At 32.1% G+C, this 12,571-nt stretch overlaps 1 protein-coding gene across 1 annotated transcript in view; it reads left to right on the top strand.

The window, feature by feature from the left end:
• Window positions 1–3,329: 3,329 nt before the first annotated feature.
• The window catches only part of LOC143046453 (uncharacterized), a 28,017-nt gene continuing 18,775 nt past the window's right edge, over window positions 3,330–12,571 (top strand). The window contains exons 1-5 of the mRNA XM_076219613.1: window positions 3,330–3,401; window positions 7,578–7,673; window positions 10,150–10,214; window positions 10,950–11,038; window positions 11,260–12,053. Of these exons, the coding sequence (XP_076075728.1) occupies window positions 3,367–3,401; window positions 7,578–7,673; window positions 10,150–10,214; window positions 10,950–11,038; window positions 11,260–12,053 (1,079 nt within the window). The 5' untranslated portion in view covers window positions 3,330–3,366. The remainder of the gene's footprint in view (window positions 3,402–7,577; window positions 7,674–10,149; window positions 10,215–10,949; window positions 11,039–11,259; window positions 12,054–12,571) is intronic.

The following is a 12,571-nucleotide window of genomic DNA, read 5'->3' as shown; positions in this document are numbered from 1 at the left end:
TTACTTCCGGTTTACACCAGGTCACTTCCGGCTAGATTTTCCATGGTCAACTGGCTTGCAACGTAATGCAAACAAAAAGTCCCAAGGCTTCATCATGTATACATATGAGGTAAAGCAAAGGTCAAAACCTAGAACGTCAATTTAACATATGACCTTGAGTTCAATTTCAAGGTCATAAACCAAAAGCTTCAAATCAAAAGACCATAGGTCTTAATTATATATGGTTAATGAGTTATATCACTATATGCCTAATTTGTTATATAAGAGGGGAGGAAACTCTAATTTAATGTAAGCGTACCCTTTTAACCAAAACTTATGACATGTCGCAACTTACATTTTAGTAAAAATATGTTGTCAAAGTCAAAATTTGAAATATGACCTTGACTTCTGACCTTGATCTCATTTTATTATTTTTGGACCAAGGACCTCAAATCAAAAGATCCTAGGTCTCTATCACTTATGGTTCACAAGATAGAAATGCATATCACTCATATCACATGCATAAGGGGAAACAACTCTCATATGGAGTGTTCTTATTCTTCGGTCAAAATAGGACAAATCATGCGAAGGATAAAAAGAGCAATTTTATCAAATGAATTTGTTGCTTTCTTTCATGGTTATGGAGGAGAAGTAGTCACAAGGAAAACAGTGTTCAGAGAGATAACTCTTACAAAGAAAATTGTTCGTCTGAGCAGGGTGAAAAACGCATGAACTATAAGATACAATATGAAAATATCTAAGCAACATATTGCAAAACAAACATTTATCGCAAGAACAAAATTAGGCGGAAGATTAAAAAAAAAAATCAGAACAAATACAATAGGTCTTTCCACAGAAAAGTGGAAAAGTGGAAAGACCTAAAAAAAAACTAAAAAAAAAAACCCAATTGTCACAATCGGAACAACTCGGCCTTTCTGGTTGCACGAAGAAATAACCACGTATGCATTAGGCGGAGGAATCATTGTCCGGAAAATTTTCCGATTCGATTCAAAATTATATTTTTTCGACTGGACTGGTACATTTTTTTTACCACTACTGATTTTACTTGCTCCTGTCCGGAAAATTTTCCGATCCGATTGAATTTTATATTTTTTCGACTGGAATGGTACAAATTTTTTACCATTACTTATTTACTTTGCTCCTTCTTTCGCGCCAAAATATTTGGCAGAGTTAAAGTTCTTGATTACTCTGTGATATGTAACCAAATTATAGCGCCACCTGGAGGATAGAACTTTTTTGTGTCGCGGATCACTACAATTCCGGCCAACAATTTAAGAAGAATTTCTCCGTAGTGCATACGAGGCTATTGTACTGCGTAGCGAGAATGGCCGAGTAGTTACGATTGCCAATTGTCAGAGAACAATTGAAGGTTTTCCACATTAATTTTCAAAGTTCTTGAAAAGATGCTAATTCCTGTGTACTCAAAGTTTAAATTGGCATCTAATAAAAAGTTTCTTCATACTGATGCTATGAATAAGTGGTTTCTATATACCGTTGAGCGAAATCAGGGAGATAATATGCATCTTCTGGGGAAGTAAATTTCACTTCCGGTCTCATCAGATAGCTTCTTTCACACTGAGTCCGAAAATATATCGTTTCTATATATGTTTGCATGTAAAACAGGAGATAAAAAGTAAAATCACAAAAATCAGAGGAAAATCTAATCGGAAAGTTCATAATCACATGGCAAAATCAAATGACAAAACACATAAAAAACGAATGGACAAAAACTGTCATGTTCCTGACTTGGTACAGGCATTTTCAAATGTAGAAATGGTGGATTTAACCTAGTTTTATAGCGCTAAACCTCTCACTTGTACTACAGCCGCATCAAATTTTATAATAATGATAATGATGCGTGAACAAAACAAACCGATAAAACAATAATTGTCCACTTATGGTTTATCAAAAGTCACTTGTGGTCATTAGTGAAAAGTTAATGTATCTATATTACAAAAAAATATGGATTCTGAGTATCTTTCCATGAAAAAAGTGCAAAAATTGCTACTTCAGGTTTTCTCAAGGTCACTTCCGGTTGTTTGATTGATCAGACAAATGTTTATGCATACGGAATTTTATGATTTGATATAAAAAGAAGTATACCTTAACTTTCAAATGCTCTTCATATTGTACTAGTATATTCAAAATCTATTTATATTGTAGATTGTGAGTAAGACAATTTGTCTGAACAAATAATAGACAGATAGTACCATAATTAAGCGACGTGCAAATCTTGCATAAAAAACTAGACTAAGGGAGCTACCATTTGATGTTTATGGGGGGGGGGGGGGCTAGGATGAAAAATTTTGTCCTGCATTTTTTTTTAGTTGTAATCTCTCTCCTGCCTTTTTATTTTTCACTCTATTCGGTCTTTAAAAGTGTTGAAGAAATACCAAAACAAGGAAAAGTCACAATTGAGAACTTGACCTTGACCTTTGACCTTGATCTCATTTACTTAGTTAAGACCTAGGGGTCTCAAAAAAAGATTCCAGGGTTATACGGTTAAAGGTTTATGAGTAAGAAAAACATATTGACAAATTTATTTGGTAAAGGTAGATAGCTTCTATAAAATTTCATCGAATCACTTCGATCCAAATTAGCCAAAAATTTCTAAAGATGTAACAAAAAATTTAGAAAAAGAATTTTTGTCAATATCTCTTTTTGTTACGAAGGAGATGCACACATTTGATAAACAGTGAATAGGGAGATAACTCTTAAAAAGAAAAGTGTTCGTCTTAGCGGGGTGAAATTTAAAAGCGCATATTCAATAATAAATGAGAAATATCTATGTGTGACTATTGCGAAACAAATATTTATCGCCAGAACAAAATTAGGCTGATTTTTTTTTAGTAATAATCAGTAGAAATACAATAGGTCCTTCCACAGAAAAGTGGAAAGACCTAATAATCAGAACAAATACAACAGTGGAAAGACCTAGTTAACATGCAGGAAAATGAAAATTAGATACTATAATTTTAACTGAAATGATAGGATTTAAATGTTGTTTTTTTCTTCTTCCATATTTTGAGAAAAAAAGTTATTGTGTTAAATTTTAGTTTAATTGTACGTTCATAAATCAGACAAAATGTATGTAGCAACTTAATTCAAACATTTGATAATTTTATAGAATAATAATGCTGAACTTACTGGCAAATTATTTAACAACCGATTATTTATAAAAAAAAAACAAAAAAAAAAAAAAACGGGGAACATAAAAAAATGTGGAACATGCAGACAATATGTCAATCGCACGATGTTTTCTTGCTACTCTTTTTTTATCAACATTTACGGACATTTTAGTATCAAAAAATTTGAAACAATTATAGGTACTTAGTTGTTTCCCTGTAACCTCGTTTTCAAACTGTCATGGCAGCCTCCATGAAAAATAATACTTTTGACAGGTAGGTGTAATAATTTTTAAAAATGATATTTTCCCTGTAAAAATGATGCTGTCTTTTTGCTGATGAAATACATACTGTTCAAGCTGTGATTCAAATAATGAGGAAACTTGTCTCTCTTAACCTAAGTCAGGAAATAGTAAATATTAACACAGGAATCGGAAGTTCTCTCAATAAAATTCTGTAAATAATAAAGTCGACTATCAATAGAGCTTCTCCTCAAATAATTTTGTATGTACAGAACTCAAAGAACTAGACACAGGATGTGAAATGGTATGGGTAGAACTATTGATATCAAATGCACGTAAATGTTATATATAATATAGGTGCTTATTATCGACCTCAGCCAGATGATGACACATCTTTAGATTTATTTTAGATACTTAATGAATCCATAAGCAGAATAAACGCAAACTCAAAGTCAGCCATAATGATTGGTGGGGACTTTGATTTAGGAAACAACAAGCGTCATCCCTGGAAAAGCAAACCCAAAACAACATTAGGGAGCTACCATTTGATTTTTATGGGGGGGGGGGGGGGGGGGGGGGGGCTAGGATGAAATTTGAAAAAAATAGGCAGGACAGGAGTTTTGAGTAAAATAAAAAGGCAGGATGAGACACTTGCAAAAAAAAAAGTCAGGACGACAATTTAGGTAAAAAAAGTCAGGATAAACTAAAAAAAAAAAAGGCAGGACCGAACAGAGTGAAAAATAAAAAGCAGGACAGAGATTACAGCTATATAAAAAAAAATGCAGGACAAAATTTTTCATCCTAGCCCCCCCCATAAAAATCAAATGGTAGCTCCCTTAACAACTTTTAGATATAATAAATGACCATTCACATGATTCATTAGCACAAGTTGTAAACATTTTTTTGATTATTCCTTGCTACAATGTAAATTATAAATTTTATAGTCGACGCCCGGCGAATAATCTTCAATAATTGAAGGATCGCTAGAAACTTTAAAAAGAAGAAGAAGAAGAAAACTTCTAAATAATATCAATATCAACAAAGCAGCTGGTGGGACTGATCTCATCCATGGAAAAATTTTAAAAGAGTGCAAATCATCTATCACTCCCATCTTATCAATCATATTCCAAACATCAATGAACTCTGGAAAGATCCCAGACGACTGGCATCACGCAAGTGTATGTCCAGCATTCAAAAAAGGCGACAAACACGATCCTATAAACTATCGCCCAATATCATTGACTTGCATCTGCTGCAAACTATTAGAACATGTTGTAGCTAGTTGTATAATGAAACATCTGGAAAAAAATAAAATACTGTATGACTTACAACATGGTTTTCGATCCTCCCACTCCTGTGAAACTCAGCTAATATCATTTATTCAAGATCTTGCAAATTCAAATAATAAAAACATTCAAAAAGACATCATAATAATGGAATTTACAAAAGCATTTGATAAAGTTTCACATCATCAAAATGTTGATGGTTTTCTGTAACTAAAGAAGAAGAAGAAGATCACCTCATGTATAAAATTGGTTTCTACGGTATAAATTGCAATGCATATCATTGGATTCAAGATTTCTTAACAAACAGAACACAAACTGTAGTCCTTGAAGGTGAAACATCAAACAAAATTCCTGTAACATCTGGGGTACCCCAAGGCACAGTACTTGGTCCAATTTTATTTTTAATTTTTATCAACGATTTGGCAGAATATATATTGAACATAGTACATTAAGATTGTTTGCAGATGATAGTATTATTTATAGGGAAATTAAAAAACCAGATGACGCATATAAATTACAGTCTGACTTAGAAGCAACCGCAGGTGGGAGCAGGACTGGCTCATGCATTTTCATCCTGATAAGTGCAACATTCTCAGTGTAACTCAAAAACGCAAGCCTTTAGACTTCACTTATAAATTACACAATCACTCTCTAGAAAAAGTCAACTCTACAAAATATTTAGGCCTAACTCTTCAATCAAATTTAAAATGGGACAAACATATAGATAACATGACATCAAAAGCAAATCAGTCCCTTGGATTTATTCGTAGAAACCTAAAAATAGCATCACCAAAAGTTAAAACACATGCATATAAAGCTCTTGTCCGACCAAAATTAGAGTACTGCTCAACAATCTGGGATCTACATCAAAAACAGCAAATTTCACAAATTGAAAATGTTCAGAGAAGAGCAGCACGCTTCTCATGCAACCGCTTCCATAACACCAGCTCAGATACTGAAATGATGACAGACCTAAATTGGTACCCACTCGAAATTAGGCGTTTACGATACAGACTTGTTTTCTTTTACAAAATTATTCATGAAATTGTTGCAGTCCCTACACATAACCTTTTGATCCCACTAGACAATAGAACCAGACATATAGCAATCCACACTCATTTAGGCAAATACAAACATCTAAAGACAGTTATAAATATTCATTTTATCCACGAACAATTATAAATTGGAACTATCTGCCACAACAAATAGTATCATGCAGTACAGTAGAGGGATTTAAGAGTATGATCACAGAATCTGCTCTCATCCCCATATTCTACCCCTAACTATTCTGTTATCAAATGTATATAGTTTTATCAAAATTCATTTTTCGAATGTACATATGTTATTTTGATTTTTTGATTTTTTTGATTTGTTATTTTTGATTATTTCTTGCTACAGTGTAAATTATAAATTTTATCGTCGACGCCCGGCGAATAATCTTCAATAATTGAAGGATCGCTAGAAACTTAAAGAAGAAGAAGAAGAGGAGCCTGTAATTCAGTGGTTGTCGTTTGTTTATGTGTTACATAATGTTTTTCGTTCATTTTTAGTACATAAATTAGGCTGTTAGTTTTCTCGTTTGAATTGTTTTACATTGACATTTCGAAGCCTTTTAAAGCTGACTATGAGTAATGGGCTTTGCTTATTGTTGAAGCTGTACGGTGACCTATACTAGTATGGTTCATCTATACACTTTAGTCTTTAACAAAAATGGCTGTGTTAACACCATGCAATTTTCTCTGAATGCAGACACAGCTGTGTAATTTTAAAAGTTTTAAATCCTCTATATGGTGTTTATACCTGTATAGAGGGATAAAATTATTCCTCTATAGACGGGTTATTTTTGTTTAGACTAGAAAATCATGTAGTACACGCCTAAATCGTGAAAGTTAGCATGTATGAGCTATCATAAGTAACAATTTTTTTTTTTGAAGAATAATTAAAATGAAATTGTAATGATGCTCCTTCCTATATTTTACATAAAGACTATAAAGTTATTGACAAAAAAATCAGAAGAATGGAGGAGATTTCTGTGCAAATGCGGGAAAATAAAAAAGTCAGAAAATAGGAAAATAAAAAGTTATCCATTTTGAGGATTGGAAGATTGATTTTTTTTTTTTTATAGATTTCCTACTGTGATCATGGTAATAAGGGAATTGTCCCCATATTGAAAACAACATTAACATGAATATAATACAACTTTCATTTACGAAGTTTTTTATATAGATTAGACTTTTGGTTTTCCCATTTGAATGGTTTTACACTAGTAATTTTGGGGCCCTTTATAAGTTATTGTTTGGTGTGAGCCAAGGCTCCGTGTTGAAGGCCGTACATTGACCTATAATGGTTTACTTTTATAAATTGTTATTGGGATGGAGAGTTGTCTCATTGGCACTCACACCACATCTTCCTATATATCTATCAGCATATATACATTGTATAAATACTGATTTGTTTGTACATATATATATATATAAATTAGCCTGATTGATTTAAGGTGAGTTTCTTAACCTGAATAAGAAATTCTCGACTCATTTTATTACAAACAGAAACAGATTTCATTCAAAATCTTGTTCCTTGTTATTCTCTTTGGTATTAAGATATACAAATTTTATGTAAATTACATGCATATAATTAGATGACTTGCAAGTTACAACATGGCAGCAACAATCATCAGATCAGGAACACATAGAACAGAGAAATGCTCAACTGTAAGAAATAAAATATAAAATAAAGTTAATTATTTTGAGTTCATGGGTACAAAATGTATATATATATGTTCATGATGTTATATTAGCAACTTACATTTTACGCATTGAAACAATTCTATCAGAAACATATATACAGCTAGATGCATCACAGGTCAGGAGTTTTCTACATTTTTCATCACTTTCACCTTAAACTTTGTTATATTATTTTTACAGTTTACAAATACTTCTAAGATTATTGAATGATATTGAAAAGAAAAAGATACTGACTAAGACAACTTGTAAAGGTTACCATGATCTGTTTAAACCATGGTGAGTACATGTACATCATAAATATTCATTTTATACATGTTATAAATCAACAGAAGAAACTCAAATCCAAAGTCCAAAAATTGTAAATCAATAACAAGGATGTAGAAAACCTAAACACACAAAGAGCTATATGAGAGCTTGCTCATACTGTTTTTGGTTATGTGATTTCTTGGTAGTTTTTACTAAGAGTTATATGAGAGCTTGCTCATGAATACAGTTTTTGGTTATGTGATTTCTTGGTAGTTTTTACTAAGAGCTATATGAGAGCTTGCTCATACAGTTTTTGGTTATGTGATTTCTTGGTAGTTTTTACTAAGAGCTATATGAGAGCTTGCTCATACAGTTTTTGGTTATGTGATTTCTTGGTAGTTTTTACTCAGGGCTATATGAGAGCTTGCTCATACAGTTTTTGGTTATGTGATTTCTTGGTAGTTTTTACTAAGAGCTATATGAGAGCTTGCTCATACAGTTTTTGGTTATGTGATTTCTTGGTAGTTTTTACTAAGAGCTATATAAGAGCTTGCTCATACAGTTTTTGGTTATGTGATTTCTTGGTAGTTTTTACTAAGAGCTATATAAGAGCTTGCTCATACAGTTTTTGGTTATGTGATTTCTTGGCAGTTTTTATGTTGATTATTTGATTACCAAATACTTTAGGATTATTTGCAATTGATTACAATGTATTTGATAATCTAGGACTGTACTTTTGATTATTTGATTATCAAAAAAATAATTAATGATTATGTAATTATATTGGCTTATAAGCTGGGATTATATGATAACTTGGACACCCCCATACAGGTGCTCATGTGACTCAAATGGACCTAAACAATAATTAATATAAAAATAAGGAGATACGTTATGATTGCTAATGAGACAACTATCCACCAAACATTTGCCAAAGTTCAATTGAAGTGGATGTAAGCAATTTCCAGCAACCATACGACCTTTAACAATGAGAGAAAAATCTATGCTGTATAGTCAGCTAGAAGTTCATTTAAGGTAAGGTTTGCTTTATTTCTGATGATTTTTTTAATTATCAACAGAAAATTTAAGAAAAGTTTATTTATTAATCATTCAATACAACCAAGGATTTGTATAGTACTATACAAATCCTTGGTACAACTTTTCTCTTTTATCACCAACATTAATAACAAATGGGAGGACGACCAACAATGACAAAAAAAAAAAACTCTGTACAATAACTACAGACACATGCATGGATCAGTTAACAGTAGAAAATAATTTCTAAAGTAAAAAATACACATTCAAAATCAATAAAAAGACATTTTGTTACATTCCTTTAATTTGATACAAGACATTTGATTAAAATCCTGTAGTCCTGTTAGTAACATAATTATATAAGTTGGTACTAATGCATTGTTGCAATTTATTGTTTTTAGTTGCTTGAAATATTTCAAGCTTAACTCAATAACTGAGAAGCCATGAACAGGATCATAATCATGATAATGCAAATATTTGAATATCAAGCATTATCATAAATTGTATTATTTTAATTGAAAAATTATTATTTCTTTTTATGCCCCACCTACGATAGTAGAGGGGCATTATGTTTTCTGGTCTGTGGCTCCGTTCGTTCGTTCGTCCATCCGTCTGTGCGTCCGTCCGTCCTTTCGTCCCACTTCAGGTTAAAGTTTTTGGTCAAGGTAGTTTTTGATGAAGCTGAAGTCCAATCAACTTGAAACTTAGTACACATGTTCCTTATGATATGATCTTTCTTATTTTAAAACAAAATTAGACTTTTGACCCCATTTTCGTGGTCCACTGAACATAGAAATTAAAAGTGTGAGTTTCAGGTTAAAGTTTTTTGTCAAGGTAGTTTTTGATGAAGCTGAAGTCCAATCAACTTGAAACTTAGTACACATGTTTCTTATGATTTGATATTTCATATTTTTAAACTAAATTAGACTTTTGACCCCATTTTCGTGGTCCACTGAACATAGAAATTAAAAGTGTGAGTTTCAGGTTAAAGTTTTAGGTCAAGGTAGTTTTTGATGAAGTTAAAGTCCAATCAACTTGAAACTTAGTACACATGTTCCTCATTAGTTGATCTTTTTACTTTTAAGGCCAAATTAGATTTTTTACCCAATTTCACGGTCCATTGAACATGGAAAATGATAATGCGAGTGGGGCATCCGTGTACTTTGGACACATCCTTGTTATTTATAATTTTGTTATTATTAAATCTGCTACAAAAATGACAAACACAAGCCATTAGTCAGATACCCCAGACTAGTAAACAATTATTTGGACAACATTACAAACAATGACTTATTCACCAGTCTCTCCACTTTATTCAGTGTGAGCCCTGGTATACAAAAATCTCTCTATATATAAGCTATTAAAAGGATAAAGTGCTCTCAAATCAATGTGTCACATCTTTCTTGGAGTAACAATATGCTCTATCACCCTCTCAAATGTGTTTTTTCATGTTATTTTTTTTTTTATGAAACAGGACTTTTAAAAATGAAGAAAAAGATGAGGAAACTAAATCTAAAGAAGCTCCCCTGACTGAAGAAGGTAAAGTTTTAGAGGTCACATGATTTAAAGGGATATAACTATAGCATGTCTAAATCAGGTGTGAAGGGGTGGATGGCAGAATAGACAATAATTGTTATGATTGTCAAAGAATATTATGATTATAAAGAAAATAGACCAACAAATAATGAATAAAGGAAAATGGACAAAAAAAGCAAGAATAGAGAATAATGAGGTGGTATAATCATGATAGTATGAAGACAAGAAAATAATAGACAAAAAGTATAAAGAATAGAGAAAAATTACCATAAAGAAGAAAGAAAACAAGGGCTCCCATCCAGACCCGTCCCTGACGGATTAATATATATAGCCAATGATCAGACTGGGCTATAAAATATTTAAATTAAAGTATTTTTTATTTTAAGAGCTGACACTCTCAGGAATAGAAAAATACATACTTATATACAAATGTATACTGGTTGTCTTTCTGATATTGTTTTACATCTAACCCCCTTGTTTTATTAATTTTGTATCTACATTATGTCATAGATCAAATTTATTCATTCAGTGTACGTTTATCATTTAGACCCTTCTCTTTAACATGTTTCAACAGAAATTTTCTTGGTCATGATATATTTGTATGTCAATGGTTGATGCATTTGATGAAAAGTTTCTTTTTTTATTCAATAAATATAGAGATTCAGGGATACCCAAGTAAAATTATTGCATGTAAATTAAATAGTTTCAAAGGTTAATCCTGTTTTCTGTTAATTGTAGATCAACTGTCATCTGTTGAAAAAGCCGAGTTGGAACTAGTAACTAAACTTCTGTCAAAAGCTGAGAAAGCTTACAAAGTAAAAGAAAAGGTAAGGGAATTGGAATTTTCCAGTTAAATATGAATTTTGTGTTGTTTTCTTTGATCACCAAGATTTTGTACTCTAAAATTATTATCAAGTTTGAAGATGGAAAACAGAAATTATAAAAGTTTCATAAATGACCATTTTCACTTTGTTATTGATCATATAAATTAAAAACACTGATGTAATAAAAAGCTGATAACAAAACAATTTTATTTTATTCATTTCAGCTTGCAGAACCAAAAAGATCTAAAAATGATATCCATGATGCTACAAAACTCTTTAAACACAACCATGAAGAAGATCTAGATCTTCAGACTGAATCATTGAAACCTGGAAAGGAAGAATATATTGATGAAGAAAGTGTAAAAAACAATACTGCAAGAACTTCTTCAGAGCTCAAGTCAAAGATCAATAATATTAAAACAGCTGGTTCTAAATCAAGTGCTACTGTGGTTACAAAGTCTACTTCTGTAGAAAATGAAAAAACTAAGAATGCAGTAAATAATAAGGTTAAACCAAGAACAGAAATCAGAAAACCTCAAAAAACATTCCAGTCTCATATAAAGGCACCATTTCAAACAAATTCATCCATACCATTTCCTAAAAAATCTACCTCTATTACAAAAACTGCCCCTCAAATTCGTCCAACTTCAGCTAGTAGATATAGACAAGTTAACAAAAGTTCCTCCAATCAAATTGTACCAAAGAGTTCTGCCAGTCAGCCTTCAACTAGAACTAAGGATGTGTCACAGAAAAGAGGTCAAGTTGAAGGTCAGATTGAAAAAGTGCAGTCTACGCGATCAGGTCAAATACCAAAATCAGCAGATAAGGAGGACACAGACCATTTTGAATTGCATGATGGGAAGAATGCTGAAAAGGGAGATAATCGTACAGACATCAAAGACACGGAACAAGATAGTCGACAAGTTTCAGCAGACTTTTTAGCCAATCGTTTGTCTCAGATCAATGTACCAGAAAATAAACCAACTGAAAAACAGAAATTTGATCTCCTGAGAGATGGGTAAGATTGAACAATAAGCAGTGAGAACAAGATTAAGCCTGAAAACATGAAAATTGAAAAATTATGTTTATAAGTCAAGGCAAATAATTTGTTAAAGTGTATTAATTTTATAATACAGTATCAGAGTTGGCATTAAATTTTACCCTTGTCCATCTCAAAGTTAGTTTCCTTTCTGTAGGTTTAGTTGGCTTTAATCAAATGTTTCGAAACTTACATACAAGGCTTATTACAATAAAACAAAGATCAAGTTCAAATTTTGGGTGGCGTCACTTTTGCAGTTCTCTAGTTTTTATAAAAAAGAAGATGGGGTATGATTGCCAATGAGACAACTGTCCACAAGAGACCAAAATATGCTACACCAGGTCATGAATCCTTCCAAAAACGAGAGGTGAACTCAGGGGATCCATAGGGAAAGTAGTTCTTGCTCTTTATGAGGCACCTGGGGTGTTGGTCAAGCTCATGCAAATGTAGTTTCTGTTAGAATGTGTGAGAAATTATTACACAACAGTTGGGAAACT

This window comes from Mytilus galloprovincialis, chromosome 9 (genome assembly GCF_965363235.1).
Source record: "Mytilus galloprovincialis chromosome 9, xbMytGall1.hap1.1, whole genome shotgun sequence".
Lineage (NCBI taxonomy): Eukaryota > Metazoa > Mollusca > Bivalvia > Mytilida > Mytilidae > Mytilus > Mytilus galloprovincialis.
Note: the sequence above shows the minus strand (reverse complement) of the source record. Positions and strands in the feature narration are given on the sequence as shown.